The 23,620-nt window shown below is 32.9% G+C and overlaps 1 protein-coding gene across 13 annotated transcripts in view; it reads right to left on the bottom strand.

The window, feature by feature from the left end:
* The window catches only part of LOC143255401 (histone acetyltransferase KAT7-like), a 68,772-nt gene that overhangs the window by 19,754 nt on the left and 25,398 nt on the right, over nt 1–23,620 (bottom strand). For 10 of the 13 annotated variants that reach the window (XM_076511000.1, XM_076511002.1, XM_076511009.1 and 7 more), the window contains 7 exons: nt 20,991–21,159; nt 18,823–19,047; nt 17,597–17,679; nt 17,131–17,220; nt 10,860–10,972; nt 6,621–6,711; nt 2,163–2,348 (listed from right to left, as the gene is read on the bottom strand). In XM_076511000.1, the coding sequence (XP_076367115.1) occupies nt 2,163–2,348; nt 6,621–6,711; nt 10,860–10,972; nt 17,131–17,220; nt 17,597–17,679; nt 18,823–19,047; nt 20,991–21,159 (957 nt within the window). Of the gene's footprint in view, nt 1–2,162; nt 2,349–6,620; nt 6,712–10,859; nt 10,973–17,130; nt 17,221–17,596; nt 17,680–18,822; nt 19,069–20,990; nt 21,160–23,620 lie in introns of all 13 variants that reach the window. The other 3 variants (XM_076511003.1, XM_076511004.1, XM_076511008.1) reach the window with 3 other exon arrangements.

Raw genomic sequence — 23,620 nt, 5'->3', positions numbered from 1 at the left:
GATTATCATTAATATCAAACTCTTGTTAAGCTAATGTATACTTATTTTACTCTCTCACTACTACAGGAGTAAATGAAATTCTTTCTTTTTGATAATAGTTTTGGGCACAGTGTATAAGGGCATACAAAGACAAGTACTATGGTGTATGTTATTTGTAGAGAATGATGTACTTTATGGAGAGAAAAAATATCTTGTATCAGCTATACAAACACATGGAGAAGTGAGTAAAGAGGTTAAGAAAAAAAATCATTAATAAAGTCAATAAAACCAAGACAGAAAATTTTTTAAGCAGTGATAAAACCAATCAACAATTTGTAAGGCAGTAATAAAACCATTCAACACTTTGTAAGGCAATGATAAGACCAGTCAACAATTTGTAAGGTAATGATAACAACAGCCAATACTTTGTAAGATAATGATAACAACAGTCAACAATTTGTTTTATAGAATTAGATTTATTCAGTTTCATAAGCAACAAGAGATTAACATTTCTTCTTAAAGACTATATCTATCGGAATTAAATTTCTATGCATAGATTAAAAATTATTTGGTAATTAAAAATTGCTGATAACCAGGACCTTACAAGGGAACTTGAATGATAAAGATTAGAAAGTTAAAGACTGCAGACAAACAAAAAGCCCCACAACTCTATCTGAGCCTCTGTTGCTGTAGATCTACAATGACAAATTTCTCATTTTAAGAGTTTTTCTTTAACACATGATTTAGCATGTAATTATAAGCTGAATAATATTTAAATATATATTGAAAACGTTGGAGTAGTCTGGACATTTGGAATTGTAAAGTTCATCAGCCGACTGCTACTGTTAGTTTCCTCTTAAACAATCACAATCTTTATATTAATTCATACAGCTATTATATCTATATTAATTCACACAACTCTAGTCTATATGTTAATTCAAGCAACAACTATCTTTAAATTGACACAAACAAACCTGGTCTGTCATCTTTATCCAAAAAACTCTAGTCTGGATCTTAATTCAAGCAACCATTACTTCTAAGTTAATTAAAACAACTCTGGTCTGTATGTTAATTCAAACAATCATAATCTATATTTTAATTCAGACAATCACTATCTCTACATCAATTCAAACAACCAAAATCAATACATTAATTGAAACAACCACAATCCCCATGTTAATTCAAACAATCATGATTTCTATTAGATGAAATATTGATCTCTGTATTCGTTCAAAGTATATTTCTAAATTGACTTAACTAGCTATGATCTTCATTTTAATAATTCAAACAACTGTGGTCTCTGTATTAAATTCCACAATCACAATTTATAAATCAATACCCACAACAATGATTTATATTATTTAGATTTCTGTTACTTGATAACTTGATGTTACCTTCACATTCCTACATTTTTGGTCTCTATTATTAGAATTTTATTCTGACAATATATAGTGTGTGCATGTGTGGGTCACCAGAAACAATGTAGGAAGGTAAGTGATACAGATTTAACTACCAACTGCATTTATTAATATGTTCTCAATACAAGTTTTGATTTTGAATTTCAGGCAAAGCTACACAAGGGCTATCTGCCCATGGCTACTTCTGATTTCAAAGTAGTAGAAAAATGGGCAGACAGCCAGTCAACAACAGCATCCAAAGCCAATTCTAGAGATAATTTTGTCTGATTAAATAGTAGAATTTAACCATCACTTATATAAAGCACCCATGACTCAAAAGTACAACTAAGCGACAATAACCAAGAGTCAGTGGATTAATGGTCTAGGTTTGCTGACACCTCTATTATTCTCAGCTCTACTCATACTATGCTATGGTTAGTATTACTTGTTTCCTTCTTAATCAGTAGAAATAAAATATAATATTAAACACAATCCTATGACACTGTTTTCATATTCTGTTGATCATACATGAATACTTAAATTCTTGATATTAAAGAACATTAAATTATCTTCCGATGATGTTGTTTTTGTTGTTTTTGAATTAAGCACAAAGCAACACAATGGGCTATCTGTGCTCTGCCCACCATGGGTATCAAAACCCGGTTTTTAGCAGTGTAAGTCTGCAGACATACTGCTGAGCCACTGGGAGAGCATCTTCTTATGATTTAACGCATATTTTGTAAGTCAACCTAAAGACATTAAAAACAGTTGGCACTACCAACATACCATATGCCTACGTAATATTGTGGGGCTATTCATGTACTTGAGACAGAAATCACACAAAAAGATCTTTGGAAGACACTGATATTCTTCTGGATAGGGTGAGCTGTACCAAACATCCATCTCATATCTTCCAAGTTGTACTGTTCTAATACCTCCTTTCTTTGATCGCTGCAACCATTGCTCTTCCTTCTGAAACCATATGGAAAACCAAAAATAAGTATTTTAGTGCAAAATATGATGGCTCAAAATTTCACTACACTACCTAACTTTGAAACCCGTTTAAAACAGCTTAATACCAAGAATTTATCTTTTTTTGGCTACATGATCAGTTGAAAAAAATGCTTAAAACTCCTCACACTTTTTTATACCTTCTTATTTTAATGTAGAATTTAAAAAACAAAAAACTTGTTTCTTCTACATTTGTGCAATTTTTACATGTATGGTCAAGAAATTATTAGTATGATTTCATTCTACCTACCTTTGTTCACTGTCATTCAATGTGGAATAACATCTGATCTGCCCATGAGTGATGCAGGTATAAAGCTATGCCTTACGTGTGATGGTCAGATTCAGTGTGTATGCACCTGTGGTGTTAATAATGGCTTGTTTCATTGTGTACAGTTCTACTTCTCAGCAAAAATTCAATTTTAGCTGAACTCCGTGCTACTTCATAATTTATCTTGCTGAACTTCCCATTTTACTGTTTCAGCAAATAGCTCAGTGTTTCTTGATATTACCTAGAACTTGATATCACACAATTAACATTTAAATAACTGTAGTTTCTGGATCTTTTAATGCAGATTAGAAGCAATTCACAGATAATTTCAAAGATTTAGATATAATGTCAGTCACCAAATATTTTTTTTCAAAAAGATTGGCATTATTTATATATGCATATTTCTGTTTTTCACTTTGAACTTACAGTATAAAAATGTCTTGTTCTCCAGTGGCAACATATAAATGTCTTCTTTTCCATTATTAGCAATTTTAATATTTAAAAAGTGACTTGCTAGAGACAGCTGGTGGTTCCATAATTGAAAGCAAGGCTAAGAGATACAAAAAATTAATTACCACAAACAGTATATTGTAAAACACAAGGAAGTTAAAAATGAACTATGATGTAAAAAAAGCTAACAGCCCACAACAAGGCAAAAATATCATCAATCTGGGCAGTGTCACCATCCCCAATGACACTGTTCAACGTCTAGGGTAAACCTCTAGAAAACAAATGTCTAAAATCGTACTACAACTGGCAGTCCTAGTACTAGTTTGAAAGTAAAATGTGAATAACTGTGACAAGAGTATCACAAAGGCCACATGTTGGTGGATCAGTTCTTTGCAGAAGGAAACAATGAATAAAGAAACTTTACTAATGCGTAGCCTTGCCAGGACAATTTCCTCCTTCCAATCCTAAAGGATGCAAGACAGCCAAATGACAAAAGCAAGCTTTATCTGGAAAAGCTAGTTACAAATTTTCCACTCTAGATTGACTGATACCTGGCATGAAGCCATGTCTACAAAGTCATTAAAAGAAACTGGTATAACAAAAAATTAGATCTGCCCTTACATCCACTCATGATAATTAAAAAGTGAGAACATTTATCCACCTGACCATTATCATAAGTAGCACTATGTAACACAAATTTTGTTCCTGGATAGTATGTGTTATTTCTTAATTGCTTATGTTGTAAAAGTACAGAAAATGGCCATTATTTCCTTCAAACTTTGAATTTGTGACCTGAATAACGAAATTTAGAAATTAACCTATTTTCTATGTAAAAACGGGCAAATTTGCACATTTTCATTTACATAAGGTCTGAATAAAACAATATATGTATTAAGATTTACATGTATTTATACTAACTTTATACAAAAATGTTTAGAAACGAGTAGTTTTTCAAGATTTATGACTAATGTAAATTACTTTCATGCATCAGTCCCCAAATATAGTCTCCCATCATGTTTTTGTTATACACTCCTTGGTAGTGGTGTTCAAAGCCCAGTATATCTTGGTGGAAACACTCTCTTTGCTCCTCTGAGTATGCCCCCATGTTCTCTTTCAAGATGAGCATCAAAAATATGGACTTTCAGGGATGTCCTGCAGCCCATTTTGCTGTAGTTCTTCACCAGAACCTCAACCAGTTGCACATAATTTTCGGCCTTGTGATTACCCTAGAAGCCTCAAACCACTGCGACAAAGCTGCCCAAAGCTTTTTCTTCCTTCCTACTGAGCTTCTTGTGGAACTATGTACACTCCACAATCTTCTTTATTTGTGGTCCAACGAAGACACCAGCTTTGACCTTTGCCTCAGACAGCTTAGGGAAGAAGTCTCAAAGGTACTTGAAGGCTGCAGACTCCTTATCATAAGCTGTGACAAATTGTTTCATAAGATCCAATTTTATGTGCAATGATGGAAACAACACTAGTGGCTCACACTTGACGTTGTGCCTCTCCACAGAGAACTCGATCCGTTGTGGCTGGTGGTTCCTGTTGTAGTGTGCTGCAGTGTCTCTGCCATTGCAAATATGCCTTGTGGGCTTCACACATTTTAGCAGATGCTGTCACAAAGTACTTTTTTGCTCTTGTCTTGATACATTGGCCACATACAAAGCAGAATGCATCTGGAGAATGCTTACAGCTTCTTAATGCAATCTCTGTTAAAATCAGATAGGTCTATGTGTTCACTTAGGCAGATAGAACTAAACTGAAGTGGTGAGTGGTGAGCCCCAGTATGTATATATTTATATATATATTAGTATGGAAAGTCCAAGAAAATTCTCCTAAGTTTTACAGCATTCTAGAAGGTTCTTGAAAATTCTTGTAAGTTCGAGAAAATTCTTTATCAGCTACTCAGCACTAAATCTACCTGGAATGTTCTGGAAAAGGGTAAATTTGAAAATTTCATTACCCAGGTCACAAAAGCAAAGTTTGAAGAGAAAAATAGGTCTTTTCCATTTACTTTATGCATAAGCAATTGGGAAATAACACTTTTTTCCCAGGAACAAGAAAAAGTAAAAATTTTGTTACATAGTGTAATTAAAGTAATGTACTGGTTATACACATACTGTAGTCATAACCAATAAGCAATTGCAATTAAATGGTAAACTGACTAGTAGTACAATATATTATTATTATAAATACAACAAATCAGTTATCCTGTATTACTTCCCATAAGCTTTATTGTCGCCTCTTAAACTTTACACTTTTCCATACAAGCCTGAACAGTCTTAACAAGATATTAGGACTTAGTGCAAGCCAAATCAAAGTTGTGAAATTTCCATCTGGGTTTTGTACTTCTAGATATAATTTGCTACATACTTGAGATTACTACAAGAAATAAATCTCTTCCGAACAGCTCTTGTTCCTACAGGAATGAAATTCACAGTTTCCATAATTATTTCCAATACTGTACATATACATATATTTCAGAATACCTTAACAGATGTTCACAACATATTGATTTTTAGTAAAATCTACATTAACTGTAATCAAACAACTAAAACTTGAAGAACAGTACATTTACAAACAAACATCAGTACAAAATGGTTTGACTTCATTCAGTTTTTCTTTCATTTGTTCATTGTTAAGAGCTGTGCAACACAGAGTTATCCATTGCTCTGCCAGTCACAGGCATTGAAACCTAAATTTTAGCACTCTAAGCCCTCAGACTTACCATCAAGTCACTGATGGGATTCTCTATTGGAATATTTGACTAACAAAAAATTCAGCATTTGTATTTTGTTATACTTCACTCAACAAGTGAAACAGCTGGACAATTGTCAAAAAATGGTCACTACAGGCTTCCAGTGTGTTGATCTTATATAAGAAGAATTATTTATCTTTGTTAAAAAAACTTTAATAAAACTATCTATTATTAATATAATTCTGTCATCCAGAATGAGCAATAGCAAAAACGTGAATACATGCCAACTTCAAGTAACACACAGATAACACCCACTGTTATAGTGTCACAAATAATGAACTTATTTCACTAATAAAGTAAAATAAATCATTATTCACACAGAAACAAAAATACTGTTTATTTTGTAAGACTGATAGATGCCCGTTTGTTGAACAATTTAATTACAATCTCTTTAATAATTACATTAATAAAAAATAACCATGGTTACACAAGTTTTTATTATAATCTATGTTATTTATTCTGATAAAAAGCTATCAAACATATCAGTTTTTATGTACTTTACTGTGCTTAATACCACTGAAGATAATTCATTAATGGCCAAAATGTTAACTTGACCAGTGTATATTGTCATATACTGGTTCCCTTCATTGTTGTTTGTTCCAAAAAACAAAACCCATTATATTATTAAAATTACACATTTTAGAAATATTTTGAGCAAGATATAGATTTAAGAAATTACACACATTTAAAATAAATTTCAAAAGATATGCAATTTCCAGTAACAAAATAAAAGCTTCTTATATAGACAAATTCTTACCACTTCTTCTGCAGCTTTGGCTTGAGCCTCCTTAAACATGTTTAAATCAAACACTGGCTTAAGTTCAGTCATGTTAAATTCTTCAGTTCCTCTATGTAACAGACAAAGACAATTAAGAACTTAAGAACTAAAAATTTTGTGCTAACTACTTCATTACAATTACAAATCCTTTTCCTGCTAATTACAGGATAACAATTCTTAAGAACTTCTAAAAACCTAACAATTACGTACACATCATGTTTGAATTGTATAGATATTAACTTTCAGCAGCGATGTAAAAAAATATTTTTCCTAAGAACTTATGAATAAAAGTCAAAAAGTATGCATTAAGCCAACTACATCCGTCACATCTAGTGTCAATGAGGCAACTACACTACATCTAACACATCCAGTGGACAATGAGGTAACTACACTACATCTATCACATGCAACGTCAATGAGGCATTTCTTCCAATACAAGGGTTCATCAGGACATTTGAGAAATGACAAACATGGTAGTAGTCTAGACCATGGTTTTCAGATATTTGTGTAGTTATCTGGGGATCCACAAGGAAATTTTAGAATGTTAATATTTTTTCATAAAACTATAAAACTGAATCAGAATACGCTGTAGAAAAAAGTAAAATATATCTTTGATATAACACGTTTATCACGTATCGGGCCTTTTAATATTTTATTCTGCTTAACACCAGATGATTTTATTTAGCTTGGGGGAAGTTGTCACGATATAAGTGTTAATACAATCTTAATTACCTTTGACAGTGGCACCACTGGTTGCTAGTAGATACAGCACCATCTCAAAACTGCATGTATCATTGGAGATGCAAGATAGCCTAGTAATTTTCGTATGAGACATCGGTCAACCCTAGGTGGTGATGCCAACTGTCTTTTAAAAGCCAGATCTGGATTAACAGCTAAATCTGAAACAAAATGAAACATGACATCATAGCTGAAACTTGTCCAAGTTTTAAATATTGTGTTGCAATTAGATGCAGTATCAATTGTTTCAATTTCAAAGTATATTTATATGAAGTATAATTCTATTCATGACAATTATAATTAGTAATTGTTAGGTTAGGTTAGAATTGTTGTAGTTTAATTAGACAAACTTGGTACCAATGAGCTGTATGACATCATGTCTTGTTTTGTTCAAGATTTAGACGCACATCAGATCTGGCTTAATATATCATTTGGCTTAAAAATTTCTGTTAAAAAACCAAAAAAATGTAAAAATAACAGGTTACTCTTCTCCTTTAAAATAATATATTATTCTAACAGCCTAGCCTTTTTTCTACAAATCTTTACTTCTAGCTTTGTTATGGCAACACTTATCTTAGGTCAGCATGTCACTGTATGATGATAAAACTCAAGTGCTTGAACAAGTTTTCATTAAGAAGCTATTTTGTGTCCTAGAAAATACTTTTGAATTGCCAAAGATATAAGAATACACTTTTAGGCAAATTAATAATTAGTTGTCACCCTTATAATGGATAAGTGGCTGAATATCGGTAATAAGTCTGAAATGAGTAAAATTCTTCCTACGCCTAGGCCTAACAAAAATTCATTGGCATTATCATCATGTGCAAGCACTTCAATGCAGGATGATGCAAGAAGTACTGAAACAAGAAAAAAAAAGAAAGTATAATGAAAGTTTTATTGAATATGGTTTTACATGAACAGGTAATGAAGATGGACCTAGTGGGTTATTGTGTTGAATGTGGAACGGTGTTAGGTAACAGTAATTTGCATCTAGCAAAGTTAAAATGGCATCTAGAAACCAAGCACTCCCAATTAAAAAATCCAACTTCAGAGTATTTCCAAAGGATGTGTTTGCAATTAAATAAAAGAAAAGCTGCATTTCATTCATTTGTCCATCAAGACAACAAAGATACTCTTATTGCTTCATATCTTCTTAGTTACCATATTGCAAAAGCAGGTGAAACTGATACAATTGCAAAAGATTTGATAAAACCATGCACAAAATATTTGATAAAGTGTGAAATTGATAAGAGATGTATTATAAACATTAACTCTGTGCCCCTTTTTGACAACTCGGTTTCTCGAAAAATCAAAGATATGTCAGCAAACTGCTTAATGGAGTTAACAAAGTGAGTAAAAGCAAGTCCAATTTTTCTGCTTAAGATAGATGAATAAACAGATGTCGCAAGTTATGAGATGTTTCTTATGTTTGTTTACTATGTTCACAAAACTATTTTTGAAGAAGACATGCTAATTTGCAAACCTTTGCGCAATCAAACGACAGGCGAAAAAATGTTTAAAATGATCGATCTATTTATGGAAGGACATGAGATCCAATGGCAACTTTGCTCAAGTATTTGCACTGATAAGGCTGCAGCTATGATATGAAAACTTTCAGACACAATAGCACGCATAAAAAACAAAAACCCAGACATCGAGAGTATCCACTGCTGTCTTCATTGTCATGCACTTGCAATGAAATGAATGCCAGAAGACTTAAAAGAGGTATTGGGTGATGTCATAAAAATAGTTAATTTTAAAAAATCAAAACCACTCAGTGCGAGAATCTTCAGTTTACTCTGTGAGGATATGGGAAGTTTGCACAAAAATTTGCTACTTCATACTGAAGTCCAATGGTTTTCTTGGGAAAAAGTGCTTGCTCGGTTTTACAAACTGCATGAGAAGGTAGATTTCCTTTTATCTGAATGCCATTCTGAACTTGCATACAAACTAAGGGACAAATGCTGGATACAGAAAGTGGCTTACCTTTTGGACGTATTTGCTTATCTTAATAAAGTGAATGCTACAATGCAGGGTACCAGGGTAACGTACTTCAAAGCTCAGAGTAAAATGGAAGCATTTCCATAAAAGCTAAAACTTTGAGGTGAATGTATACTTATGAAAGAACTTAATTGCTTCAAGAATCTAAGTGTTTTTTGGTTTTTTTAAACTAATGAATGAAATTTCCTGAAGCAAAAATGCAAAAGTTTCAGCCTTGCAGTACATATCTGATTTGTGTACAACTAGTGAAGATTACTTCCCTCCTCATTTAGAAAAATTACTGTGGATTCAAAATCCCTTTGTTGACTCTGCAAATACCAAAAATTTGCCTTTGAAAGAGAAAGAGCAGCTTATAGAAATTTCAACTGATTACACCCTAAAAACAAAATTTCAGCAGGAAGAAATTACACAATTTTGGATTCAAATAGCCATGAAATACCCTGAAATAAGTAACAGAGCTTTGAAAATTTTGATGCATTTTCCAACAATATATCTTTGTGAGCAAACATTTTCACTGAATACAGCTGCAAAGACCAAATTTAGAAACAGGCTGAATACTGAAGATGATTTGCACTTATTGGTAACAACCATAACTCCAAATATTAAACTATTTTGTGAACAAAAGCAAGCCTATCCAAGCCACTAATAAATAAATAAGTACACCATACTTTTACTGATATAAATTTTGCAAGCAGAAATATTTGAACAAGCAGGCAGAAGTAAAAATTTTTCTTTAAATATTGATATTTTTAATAAATTTAATTCTAAAAGCTTGAAGTAAACCTTATCTGATACTAGTGACCAATTGTTATTTTTAATGTATTTTTTTTATATTAAGGCTCCAGAATGTTTTTTCTTTCTGATGTGAAACTCTTCAGGTCTAAAAAGTTTGGGAGCCCCTGGTCTAGACACTACTTGTATCATTAATTTTCACGAACAGCAATTGTTATGACAAGAATTAAATAAGTAAATTATAATTATTGTTAATTTTTCTTATGCCATTTACATATTACATATTTAAAACAAGGATTTTTAAAACAATTGCTCATGTTATGATAATTACCATTCAAAGGAATAGGTAAACAGATGAAAAAGAAAAACAAAAATCAAAGGCATTATATCACACTGTAGAGGAAAAGGTATAAAAAGGTTGTTCAGCAGTAAAGAAAGTACATGATAGTGCCAGTTAAATGTCTTCTTCTCCAGTGGCTACATATAAATGTCTTCTTCTCCAGTGGCTACAAATAAATGTCTTCTTCTCCAGTGACTACAAATAAATGTCTTCTTCTCCAGTGACTACAAATAAATGTCTTCTTCTCCAGTGACTACAAATAAATGTCTTCTTCCCCAGTGGCTCTATATAAATGTCTTTCTTGTTCTACAGTGGCTACATATAAATGTCTTGCTCTACAGTGGCTACATATAAATGTTTTCTTCTACAGCGGCTACATACAAAAAGCTGTTCAGTTTATTACTTACTGTTCTTTTCCATTAACCTGTGTTTTTTCTTTTCTATTAAACTTTGGAAGGTGGAATTTTTTCCTCTGCTCCATGAATTGATTATACCAGTTCTTTTGGTCAACAATAAGCCCCTACAATAACATAAAATCAACATTAACCTTTGACAAGTATGTCTTACCTGAAGATGGTAGAAACTAAACTAACCAAAAGCTCACTACTGAAATAAAGAACTTGATATTAAGGATGAAAAGCATATTCATTACATTACCTCTTTTAGGTTAATAAAGCAAGCATTTTGTGTTCAGCACATGTACAATTTTAGCAACAGAATGTGATTAAGCTCCTTCTGTTATAGTTATCTATTCTTCTGGATTACTTCCTCTTTACTATCACATGCATTTTCTCATGGGAAAACTGTTGTAGAGTAAAAGATGCTACACAAAGATTGACAGTAATATTTTTTCATTGGAAGGTTAAATGATACCTTGAAAATACATCTCCCATGTTTTTCTGAAATGGCCAAGTGTGTAATAGCAACTATATACTGCAGAGAATACCACTATAGAACTTAGCACATAGTACTGTGCTGTTTGAATCTGGAACAAAGATTTTTCTCAACAATGAAATTTAGTTTTGAGATCTATGCATGCTACCTTGTATGCTTGTCACACTTGACTGTTACCATACTGAATAAAGAATGATTCACATTTTTGTTTTACATTGTGTCCAACACATTTCATTCTCCAAACTCAATCAGAATCATAGAATTTAAATCCATGGTACATTTTCAGACATTTAAGTTATTGGCAGTACCTGTTCTTATTTGATCAGAAAAATGGTACATCTGGAAGACCTGTAGTGTTTACATTTTAGAACAAAGCAGTTTCTAGTCACTACTTGCTATTTCTTACAATTCAGCTTTATAAAGTCAACCAAAATAGATGAATCTCAAGCTAATATTTCATTGAAATGAAAACTCAAGCCAAAGAAGTCCAAATTCATGATATCTTTAAATCTAGCTTGCTGGAGAAGTTGTACTGTCCCCAGTATTATTCAATGGTGTAATTCACTAAGGTCTCATGTTTTACATTAAAAAAATAAATTTTACTTTTAAAATTACTTGAGTTACTTTGCACTTTGCTTTTATCACAATTTATTCTGAGCTTACTTAAAATGTTTTGTTTAAATTTAGGTTTATATTGGTCAGGTTAAAATTTTACAAGTCACTACTTCCCCATTTATCATTGAAATCACTATTTTAATGGAGTTAACACACTAATTCTGCATGAACAACTAGATTCATTATGCAAAACAAAAACTTTCAAAGAAATAATAAAACATATACACAATAACTGGACAATTTCTTGAACTGCAGCTTGAATTATTTTCACCCAGTCTGGTAAGCCTATCATCAAATGGAATGAGGATATTAGTGACAAATAATCCATCTCAATGACAAAACAAACAGTAAAGGCTGCCTGGAAAACTCAAGGTTAGAAATGTCATGAAGTACAAATGGTGACACACTGTTCCAAAGACATTTTCAAAACAAAGACAGAATTGTATCATTACACAGAACAGAGCAGAAGAGAACAGAGAAAGGTTTCACTGATGAGTTGGTTACATTTAAGCAGGACTTCTATAATCCTCCCTCCAAAAAAATGGGCATTTGCTTAAAATAAAGAATATCAGTAACATGTATACCATAAATGCCATAACAATTTAGTAGCCAACAATACTCTCAGTTCTTAAGGCCAAGACTGTAATAAATTCCAGTAAGCTCTTGAAAAAATTCCACTGAAGACTTAAAAATTGTACATGGAGCAAGCATTTATTATCCCTGTGGATAATTCTATTCTGCATTAGGATTTCATGGAACACAAAATATGGCAAATTGGATAATTAAGATGACAAAGTACAATGCTCTGGTTGTTCAAAGATATCAAACCTATTGAGTTCAAATTGAAACTAATATTGATACTCGTTGTAGCATATTGTACAGATGTAATATTTTAGATTGTATTTAATATTAATTTCCTATCAGAGCAAACTCCATACTTGGATCAAAAATAAATATCCAACCATTCATAACTGTAGCTTATTAAACACAGTCCTTATGATTTTACTTACTAAAAACATCACACAAGGTTCAGCCAGCTTAAGGGAGTTAGAATATCCCTACACCTATACACTAAGCTGAGAATGTAAAACAGTCTCCATAAAAAAAATATTGAAATAAAAATTACATACAATAAGCATTCAAAATAATACCATTAATGAAAGTAACGTCAACAATAGAACAATATATATCTTTATCAACTGAACACACAAAAACTAGATATTTCCTTCATACTGTTGTAGATTCATAACACACAAAAACTAGATATTTCCTTCAAACTGTTGTAGATTCATAATATAAATTTCATAACTTTCAAGGAAAAATTTCTATAGAAATCTAAACAGAACAAAAACTGTATACTAAGTTTATTATTATTTATTACTGTCTTTCTATACATAAAGCTGATATATTTGGTTACTAACAAAATATACAATGAAGATACCACATCTTGCAGAAATATCTTAGAAAAACACATCTAGAAGATGTCAATAAGTCCAGATATTAACAAATATAATTATTATTTTGAAAAACAGAATACAAGACAACTCGTGTTCTTTTCATGTTTGATGATTCAGTCAAAATGAAAGATTTCAAGACAATATTTGCTGTATGGCTTTTTTTAACTGATGTGATTATGATTCATTAAATATTTGTTCCTTTAGAAAAATTACATATTTTGCTAAACATTTAACAATTTTGAAAAATAAAAAAAATAAACTCGAATTTCTGTAAAACATCACATTAAAATCATGTTAGAGTAGAAAACAATATAATTAGGTTCATTAAACATTTTCCTAAACTGAAAATGCATTTCTAACAATAGTTACCTCTTTTGACAATATAGTTACTTTTCGATCTCCAGGGTTTCCACTCTTTGCTGAGATAAGCATTGAAATACTTCTTCAGTCGTTTATACCTCACTCAAATGCCCGAGGCAAATTCTAATTTGCAAAATTCTCCACCAACTTCAATGTGCCCTCAATCATAGGTACTGTATATAAGCACCTCATTTGGTTGATGTAATAACTTAAGAAAAAAAAAAGGCTCTTAGCAGGGAGGTAAGGTGGGAGTGTCAGTGGAGTTTGATATTATTGGAAATACATTTTTCAGTTTAGGAAAATGTTAAATTCTAAAATATGTTTACCATTTGCTGACAAAGAGTAGAGGAACAAACTTGAGCACTGGAGGAAAAGCCTGTTTGCCACCACAATCACTGAAAACAGGTGGTAAGGACTCCCAAGCTCCACTAGCAGAGTCTGGGGAGTGCCAAAAAACAGTGCAATGGAAACTGTGCAGTAGGTAAACCAAGTTTCCTATATTTTTAGAAGCAAATAGTTCACAATTTATTCAACATGAAGATTTGCAGGGATAGCCAGGATCTCCTTTAGCTTTACTCATGATAGTTCATGTGAGGCAGTCCATAACAAAAAGATAATACCATCCAGTAGATGCATAGGTGGTATTATGGAAGAACATCTCACTTTGATAGAACATGTTGCAACCTGTAATAATTACAATGAAAATAGTCGCTAGTGCGGAACTGGAAAGAGAAACACACCTGCCTGTCAATACTTACTACAGAGTGGATCCAGTGAAAATAAAGGGACCATGGAAATAAAAGAGTACATGTTTGAGGAAAATACTCACCTCTGGTTAATGTCTAAAATGATCAAAATATTTGCAGGTGGTAGTCAAAAATCCTTAGAAGAGGAAACTGTCAGATCAAGTAAGTAATGAGACAGAAAAATATTAGTAGTAGTCCACATATTAACCCACACAATGTGTTCCAGAGGGCAATTCAACTGGGCATATAATGGCACAGAGATATGGCAAATCTTGTGAGATGTGCCACTCAAAAGATTCCTCTCCTTTAATGATAATCTATTATAGACCACGTGGATCAAATTGAAAAGCCATCTTATGAGGCTAATGGAAGATAACTCATGGGAAATATAAGAATACCATGAATGAACAACTGGTTCCTAGTACCTCAAAATAACAAAATAAATTTTTCCAGTCTAATAATGAATCCTGCTTTTGCGGCTTCTGAAAGGAGAATATGAGTGTTTTCTGCTAATTGACTGGATGGAGCCAACTGTCCATATAATGATGTGTGTACAGGTCCAAGGAATGCAGGTGATGAGAAAAGGCTCAAACAACTTTGAAGAAGATGTAATATACTGATGCAAGACCAAAAGGTAGACCCTTGAAATTTAGCACCTGACCCTTTTGCAAAAACCTTAGACAAGACACATCCAGGAAGACTCTTCTATGGGATTATGGAGATAAGCATTAATAACATCAAACTTAGTCATCCAGAGCCTCAGAGCAAAGTGCCATCATTGGTTGAGAAAAGCAAGAAGAATACAAAAATTGATTGAACTGAAACAGATCAGTGATAGAATATTTTCTTGGGTAAAACAAATAAACAAAAATAAAAACCTGGAAGAATGGGATCAACTCTCTTTAATGACCTGGAAGAAAAGCTCCACCTGTCAGGGATCTGTGACAGGTGAAAAGGCAACAGGTTGAGTATACAATGGTGGAGGTGATGTAAACTGAACAACCAACCCTTAATATAGAATCTGGAATACCCATGGTACCTGGTAAAAGAACTCCAGGTGTCTAGGAAGTGATACAATCATGCTTCTACACCCATGGGATAGTCATCAATGTCACTGTCATTGATCTGCCAGAAGGTAGTAAATAAACACTTTCTAATAAAGCATCTCTACCCAATAAATACCAACAAACCAGCCAGGAATCCAAAGAAAGAACTGAAGAAGACAATTTGACTGAGATAGTACATCAATAGCACCATGTGAGATTTGGCTATCACTCTCATAGCATATCAACAGCACCAAGTTGTATTCAGTCACCTTCTTTGTATCACATTGATAACACCAAGTGAGACTGAGCCATCACTTTCATAAAACATTGATAGCACCAAGTTGTATTTGGTCATCACTTCCATAGCACATTAAGAGCACCAAGTGATATTTGACCATCCCTATCATTGCACACTGAGAGCACCAAGTGAGATTTGGCCACCACTCTGATAGCACATTGATAGCACCAGGTGATATTCAGCAATTACTCTTATAACATATCAATAGCACCAAAGTGCAGGGCTCATTCTTATGGTAACACATTCACAGTCTTGAGATGCTAACCAAAAAGTCACATTTGGCCATGTCTTAAGTGACATTTTATCTCACACACTCAGAAATCACATACAGCAGAGTATCCAATGTCAGCCCAAACTCATGTATTGCCAACCTGAAAAAGTTGGTATCTAAGCAGAAAAATAGGAATGATTTTATTTTTCCAATAATTTCCCCACCAAGAGTACACTTACTCAGGATGAGCTAATGCATAGCTGTTCAGCAACATGTTCAGACTTGAACTTCAGTAACACCAATGTTTGGCAAAAATTCTGTATACCAAGATGCCATTTGTAGCTGTTGAGGCTGATGACTTTTTGTCATTTTCATTTAGCTATAAAACTAACCTGATATTTGTTCTTTTATAATTTCTTCTGATTTTTATTGTATTCTGGGTAAGGGTTGTCCTGATTTATTAATAGTTTTTTATATAGAGGCATTTTTTTCTTGTGGCTGATGATTGTTTTCTTCTTATTTACAAACTTACTTTATTTTATGGGTATTACTCGAGTAAGCTTGGCTGTGACTTCTTTTCTGTTTCTTTTTTGCCTATTTCTTAATTGTAAAACTGACACAGAACTCCTTCCTATATGTTTTGGGATATATATTCCAAGTTAGGTGCTTCTGTATGAGCTAGCTTTTTAATATAGTTTCTAGTTGGCCCAACAGATTCATGATCTGTATTTCACTACAGCTACATGAATACAAATGTTTAAATCATCACCATTTTAACGATATAGTTACATTTCACTAAAATAACAAATCTTCCAATCTTTTTAAAGCAAACCTGAAAATTGTAATAAAACCTGAATTTCAAGGCTATAATTGCTAATGCCATAACATGAAGTTCAAAACTGAATATTACTGTCATCATGAATTGTGACAACCTGATAGTATGTCAATTTGATTTTGCATATAACTTTAATTTTATAAAATGAAACTCCTCAAAATAATTTAAATGAATATTACATCAACTTTAACCTGCAAAGCTCCTTTCAGTACTAACCATTGTTCTTGAACCAAATTTATTAGCAGCACTTTCTTTTGTTGTCTTCATTCTCTCTGATTTTTGGCAAGATCTTTGTTTATACCTCTTCTGAAATTCCAAATATACTATTTCAGTGATATATAATTACATATAATATTTTAAAAAACAAAATTTATCGGCACAGTTACTAAGACATTTTGTATCATTACCTTTGAAGCAAGTTTGATTTCAATTTATCCATGTGAGAGGTGAGGAATTGCATTAAATAATCTGATCCACAACTCTTCAGCCTCTAGGTTTGATTTTTTATCATAGCAGTTATGTTTTTATTTATTTTTTCAAATAAGGGTATTATAAATAATTACTTTAATTCCACACACACAAAAGAAGGGTAGAAAATACTGATTTCTAAACCACAAAACTCAAATAAATGTAGGTTTAGACAACTTACACACAACTTACCCCTTCTATCCAAATTACTGACCTCACATTCTTTAGATGTTGTGCTGTGGTACATAGGGCATTCAGGTATTGTACAATGATTCAGAAACTGGCCACTCAAATGACCTGAAATGCAGAAATAGTTTATAACCATAATACTTGCACAATGGCTTTGGAAATTCCAATTAAACCAGCCAGGCATATTACACACCATATCTTTATTATTATACTTATATTAAATTCCTTTTGCTTTTATAAATCATACAATTAATGATTGATAATCTGGAAACAATTCAACCCAACAATTTTGCAAAGTTTAAAAATTTTTAATCTCATCAACAAAAGGATAACATCTAGCAAGGAAGGATGCAAATATTTGCATCCTATTTCAACCTTCATTCATTCTTTTTGGAGGGAAAAAAACCCACAAAAAACACCTTTTAAAACAAAGTTCTGTTTGAAACATTCAATGATCCATGCAGCACCCACTGTTCAATGGTCAAAGACCTATGGTCAGGAATATACTGAAGAACAGCCTCCCACTGATGAAATGCAAGATCACTGTCACATAAATAAGGTACTATGTGTATAATAACACTAATTTTTAGATATATCAAACAAATTTCCTAGATTTTATTAATTCAATCTTATTTTGACCTCCAGCTCTTAAGTAGCAACATCAATGTTCCCTTTGATTCTTTCAATCCATGTGTGGAATGAAAATTATTTCATGTGTACTAGTATCAAGGCAATGTGTAGATGTGTGCTATCTTTTAGATCATAAAGCCATCTAGCAATGCTACCAGTTGGTTATTTAGGTTTTAGATCTATCGACTACCGTCTTCAGCTTGTTGGAACTTTTCACCATTAATGATGATGTGTGTAGCTGTAATAATGAAGCCCATGGCATTTGAATGGCTGTCGTGCAGTCATCTGGCTTAGTGGAAACACTGTGCGACACATAAAAATAATAAGGTATTTTTGAAAAACATCCCACATTCAACTTAATGTTAGTATATGTTACACCATAAATAAAATTTAAACCAAGCTTCTGCAACTTTATACTTTTGATTTTGAGCTGTTACGGCCAGATCAGTACCACACTCTAGTCTTCCATTAATGTAATACATGATAAAATGATAAAAGATGAAATACGTTTTGATTTGTTAGGAAAAGATATTTCACACTGGAAATTACAAGCTGTTGACCAATCAGCCAATCACTTATAGGTAACTGAGAAATTTACACACTTATCTTATATACACACACCTTTTGAATTGCAGCCTCGAAGAGGACAAACAGGTTCCTCATCATCCTCAATTTTTATTTCATTCTGAATGACTAGCTGATACTGCAGCTTATTTCTTGTACCTCTTTGTGGCAATTTAGAGTTTGAAGATAATGGTGAGAAGACATCATCCTTTGATCCATTTTTAAAAAATAAACCGGTATCACTGGTATAACATTGCTGTCTTCTTGGAGATCTACCCAGTGCTAAACACACAATCACAGGTTCTTAGGCAAGTGAAATAAAACAAACCATAAATGGAAAATTACTGGTTTTTCTCTTTCATAAAAGCTTAACCTAAACTAAAGATGTACATTACTAATCAAGCATCAGCACAAAGCAGAACTATTCTTTTTTTTCCTTCCTAACTTTATCTTCAGGAAAGAAATGATTTCAACTAACATAATGGAACCAGATAAGAACAACTGTGTTTTTTTTAAGTTTATACCATCACATTGAAAAATCTTATTTTTATAACAAGTGTAATGGGTTTAATTATTTTGCTGATATGGAAAAGTGCTTCTGAGGAGTTATCACTTTAACCTAATATTGTGTACTTCTTCCCTAGTACAATCTAAATGTATTTTTTAATTTATATATATATATATATACACACACACACAAACACACTACATGGACAAAAGTATGTGGACATTCAACTATCACACACACATGCTTGTTGAACATCTCATTCCAAAACCATGGGCAATAATATGGAGCTGGTCCCCCCTTTGCTGCTACAACATCCTCCACTCATCTGAGAAGGCTTTTCATTAGATTTTGGAACAAGGCTGTGGGTATTTGCTCCTATTCAGCCACAAGAACATTAGTGAGGTCGGGCACTAATGTTGGACGAGAAGGCCTGGCTTGCAGTCAGCGTTCCAATTCATCCTATAGGTGTTTCACGGGGTTGAGGTCAGGGCTCTGCACAGGCCAGTCAATTTCTTCCACATTAACCTTGGCAAACCATGTCTTTATGGACCTCGCTTTGTGCAAGGAAACATCATCATGCTGAAACAAAAAAGGGCCTTCCCCAAACTGTTGCCACAAAGTTGGAAGCACACAATTATCTAGAATGTCATTGTATGCTGTAGCACTAAGATTTCCCTTCATTGAAACTAAGGAGCCTAGTCCAAACCATGAAAAACAGCCCCAGACCATTATTACTCCTCCACAAAACTTTATAATTGGAACTTTGCATTCAGGCAGGTAGCATTCTCCTGGCATGCACCAAATCCAGATTCGTCCATCAGACTGCCAGATAGTGAAACTTGATTCATCACTCCAGAAAATGAGTTTTCACTGCTCCAGAGTCTTATGATGGTGTGCTTTACACCACTCCAACCACGTTTGGCATTGTACATGGTGATCTCAGGCTTGTGTGTGGCTGCTCAACAATGGAAACCCATTTCACAAAGCTCCTGATGAACACTTCTTGTGCTGACGTTGCTTACAGAGGCAGTTTGGAACTCAGTAGTGAGTGTTGCAACTGTGGACAGATGATTTTTACGTGCTAAGCACTTCAGCACTTGGCAATCCCATTCTTTGAACTTGTGTGGCCTGTTGCTTCGTGGCTGATCTCTTGTTGCTCCTAGATGTTTCCACCTTACAATAACAGCACTTACAATTGACCAGAACAGCTCTAGCTCTGACTTGTTGGAAAGGTGACATCCTATGACAGTGCCATGTTGAAAATCACTGAGCTCTTCAGTATGACCCATTCTACTGCCAGTGTTTGTATATGGAGATTGCACGGCTGTGTGCTTGAATTTACGCATTTGTTAGCAATGGGTGTAGCTGAAATAGTTAAACCCACTAATTAGGAGGGATGTCCACATACTTTTGACCATGTAGTGTGTGTGTGTGTATCACATTTTGTCAGAATATAGTTTACTATTCAAGATGCAATGGTAGAGAAACTACCATATTACAATAAAATATTTTTCTAGTTCTAGCACTTTATGATTTTTTTCCAATAAATTTAGATATGAAATTTTAAATTTATTTAAACTCTCTTATGTAATTCAGTTTCAAACAATAACCAACATATACAGAAAATCAGGCAAGTTTCTGAAATATTTTAGTTTGATAAGTTATTACCAATATAAACATTTGTTAGTATAAAAAATATGTTACTTTAACTATCAACCTTGAGATTTATTACGTAAACGAGCTGATTGTGTGGCTGGTAGTTTACTTCTTTCACTATTGCTCTCACTGTCACAGTTTTTTGAAACTCGTGGTACTACTTGATGAATTATTTTCTTCTTAAAGGGTTTCCTACCTGGTTGATTGTCTTCACATTCAACATCAGACTCCTGAAACACATTTTTAGTAAAAATGTTTTCTGACATTGAAAATTCAAAGTTATTATATTATTGTGCTTAAGCTAGAAACATGTCAAATTCTGTAGAAAAATAAAAAAAAAACATTTGCAGGAATTTCAATTAACAGCTGAAGAACAGTATCTACAGAAGCTGAGTACACTATATTAAAACAATTTTAGAGCCTCACTGCATTATCAGAGTCTATGTCACCACTTCCAGTTATAGTCTATCTGAAAAAAATGCATCTTTACAACATCCTAGTAGCACTATTGCCACTGGAAAAAGCTATACCACAAGACTGCCACACCCAATACACACCACTCCATCCTGGAGGTTTCCATAATCCATCCAATGTAAAAGGATGATACTTTTAAGTGCCTGTTTAAACAGTCTGATCAGAAAGAAATCCATAAGCACTGAATCCAGCCACTGACTACAATATCTTTGTATAGAAAAGCACAAATACACATTTCATTCTTTAGCTACTTAAGGTACATGGTGGTTAAAGAGATATATAGTGAAAGCATCTTGTGTACATATGACTTGTATCAGTTTTTGAAATGGAAATCTTTTGTGATTATGTAGCATATTTTTGCCTGGAACATGTTGATGACTTTTGCTACTGACCTTTCTTGTTCCTGAATTCTCATGTTACAAGATCTCACTTTTTTTTTTAAATCACAGTTGGAGTACAACTTGTTACAGGTGTCTTTTTTGGATGGTCCTGGTACCTCCTGTTGATCCATATTCTTTTTTTACCAATGTCATTAAGCACAAGGGATATATCCATCTTAGAACTTATAAATCCTCTATTTAAATACATATTTATGATCTGAGTGTATAAATATTTCGTATCAGAAAAGAATATTACATATCTTTCCAAAATGTCAACCATTGCCAAAATGTAGTTCTGATGCATGCAGTTCCACAGCAATTTTATATCAGCTGTAAATGTCATGTGACTTGCTTATTTGCATGTTAAAAAATTCCACATAACATACTCATTGTTCTCTATAAGCAAGTAATTTTAAAGTGATAGCAAACATTTTGAGAATATTTTAAACAGTATTTACTTTTACACAAAACAACTATGAGTATCAAGTTGACTAAACACAATGATTATATTGACAATCTAGTCATTAAAATTATTATATCTTAAAAATTAATCATCTTAAAGGGATATTTAAAATTTCACCACAAGCATTGCAAGACACAACTTTAATTCCGGAAAACTTGGACAAGGTACAGTAAAATGTGCAAGCATCAGGTAACTCAAGTTCCAAAATACAGTACTGTGATGCTCATGAATCACATCTTATCTCACTAACATTATTTGACATTGTGTAAAAACCTCCTTTCATTTCATTTCCACAGGATAAAGTTGGACCATATGGATTATTTAGATTGCCTCATTTTCTCCTGACCCTTGCTCTGTACTATTTAACAAAATTTTTTTATGTCTAGCCCTGATCTTTAAATATTCATCTTATCTCTTTTCAAACTTTTAATGTTTAAAGTTCTACCACACCTGTTCAATAGGCCAAACACTTTCTTAGTTTGAGTTCTTTTCTAAACCATAAAGTTGTGTGCTCTCTAGTCTTACTGCATGAAAACATCATGACAAGTCCAATCAATTATAATCATGTCTCACCAGCTTAGAAAAGGAATTCACACCATAACAATAGGTAATACAATTAAGTTATTTACATAAAAAAGAACTAGTATTGAATTACAACTAGGATATGCAGGGAAGAGACAAAAATGTCAATGGCTCTCATTACATGCTGTATAAATACTGCAGAGTATAATAAACCAAGTTATTTCATATGTTGATTTCTTGACACACACTTGTGTTTCAACAGCTTCTTCCAACTTGTACTGTAAAATGTAAACATCACTCATTTTAATGGGTTCTTTCTTTCTAAACTTCCACCTGCATTAACTTCTTACTTAAAAGCTTCTGGTGTTTTATACTTAAAGTTGTTAATTAACAAAACCCTAAGGTACACTAAGTGTAAAATTAATACTTTGTGTTTTTGTCCTATTTATAATAGCCTTCTGCTGATCAATCAATCCAACAAATTAAACTTTTTCTAAAAGTTGACATGCACAATCTGTGACCACATAAAATATTTTATATGAAAGTTTGCAAATTATTAAAATGTAACTTTCCTTTTTCTAAATCCATGCTATCTGTGATCAGAATTGAATTATTAATGAAATGTGGTAATAAATAAACCACTGGGCTCGTTAATCAATTATTCTTAAATGCTGCTTTTTAAAGCCATTTTTGAACTACCCTAGGAGTAAGTAGCTTTCTTAATCCTAAACTATTGTACATGAAAAGGATTCATATATCTAATGCAGCACAAAATTATTAGCAACCTGAAAATATGATTAATATTGTTCCACATAAATTTTCCCAAGGCTACTACAGCTACATAAACTAATT

The sequence above is a fragment of the Tachypleus tridentatus genome, chromosome 7 (assembly GCF_004210375.1).
Source record: "Tachypleus tridentatus isolate NWPU-2018 chromosome 7, ASM421037v1, whole genome shotgun sequence".
Taxonomy (NCBI): Eukaryota; Metazoa; Arthropoda; class Merostomata; order Xiphosura; family Limulidae; genus Tachypleus; species Tachypleus tridentatus.
The sequence above is the reverse complement of the archived record's forward strand: the minus strand, read 5'-3'. Positions and strand labels throughout refer to the sequence as shown.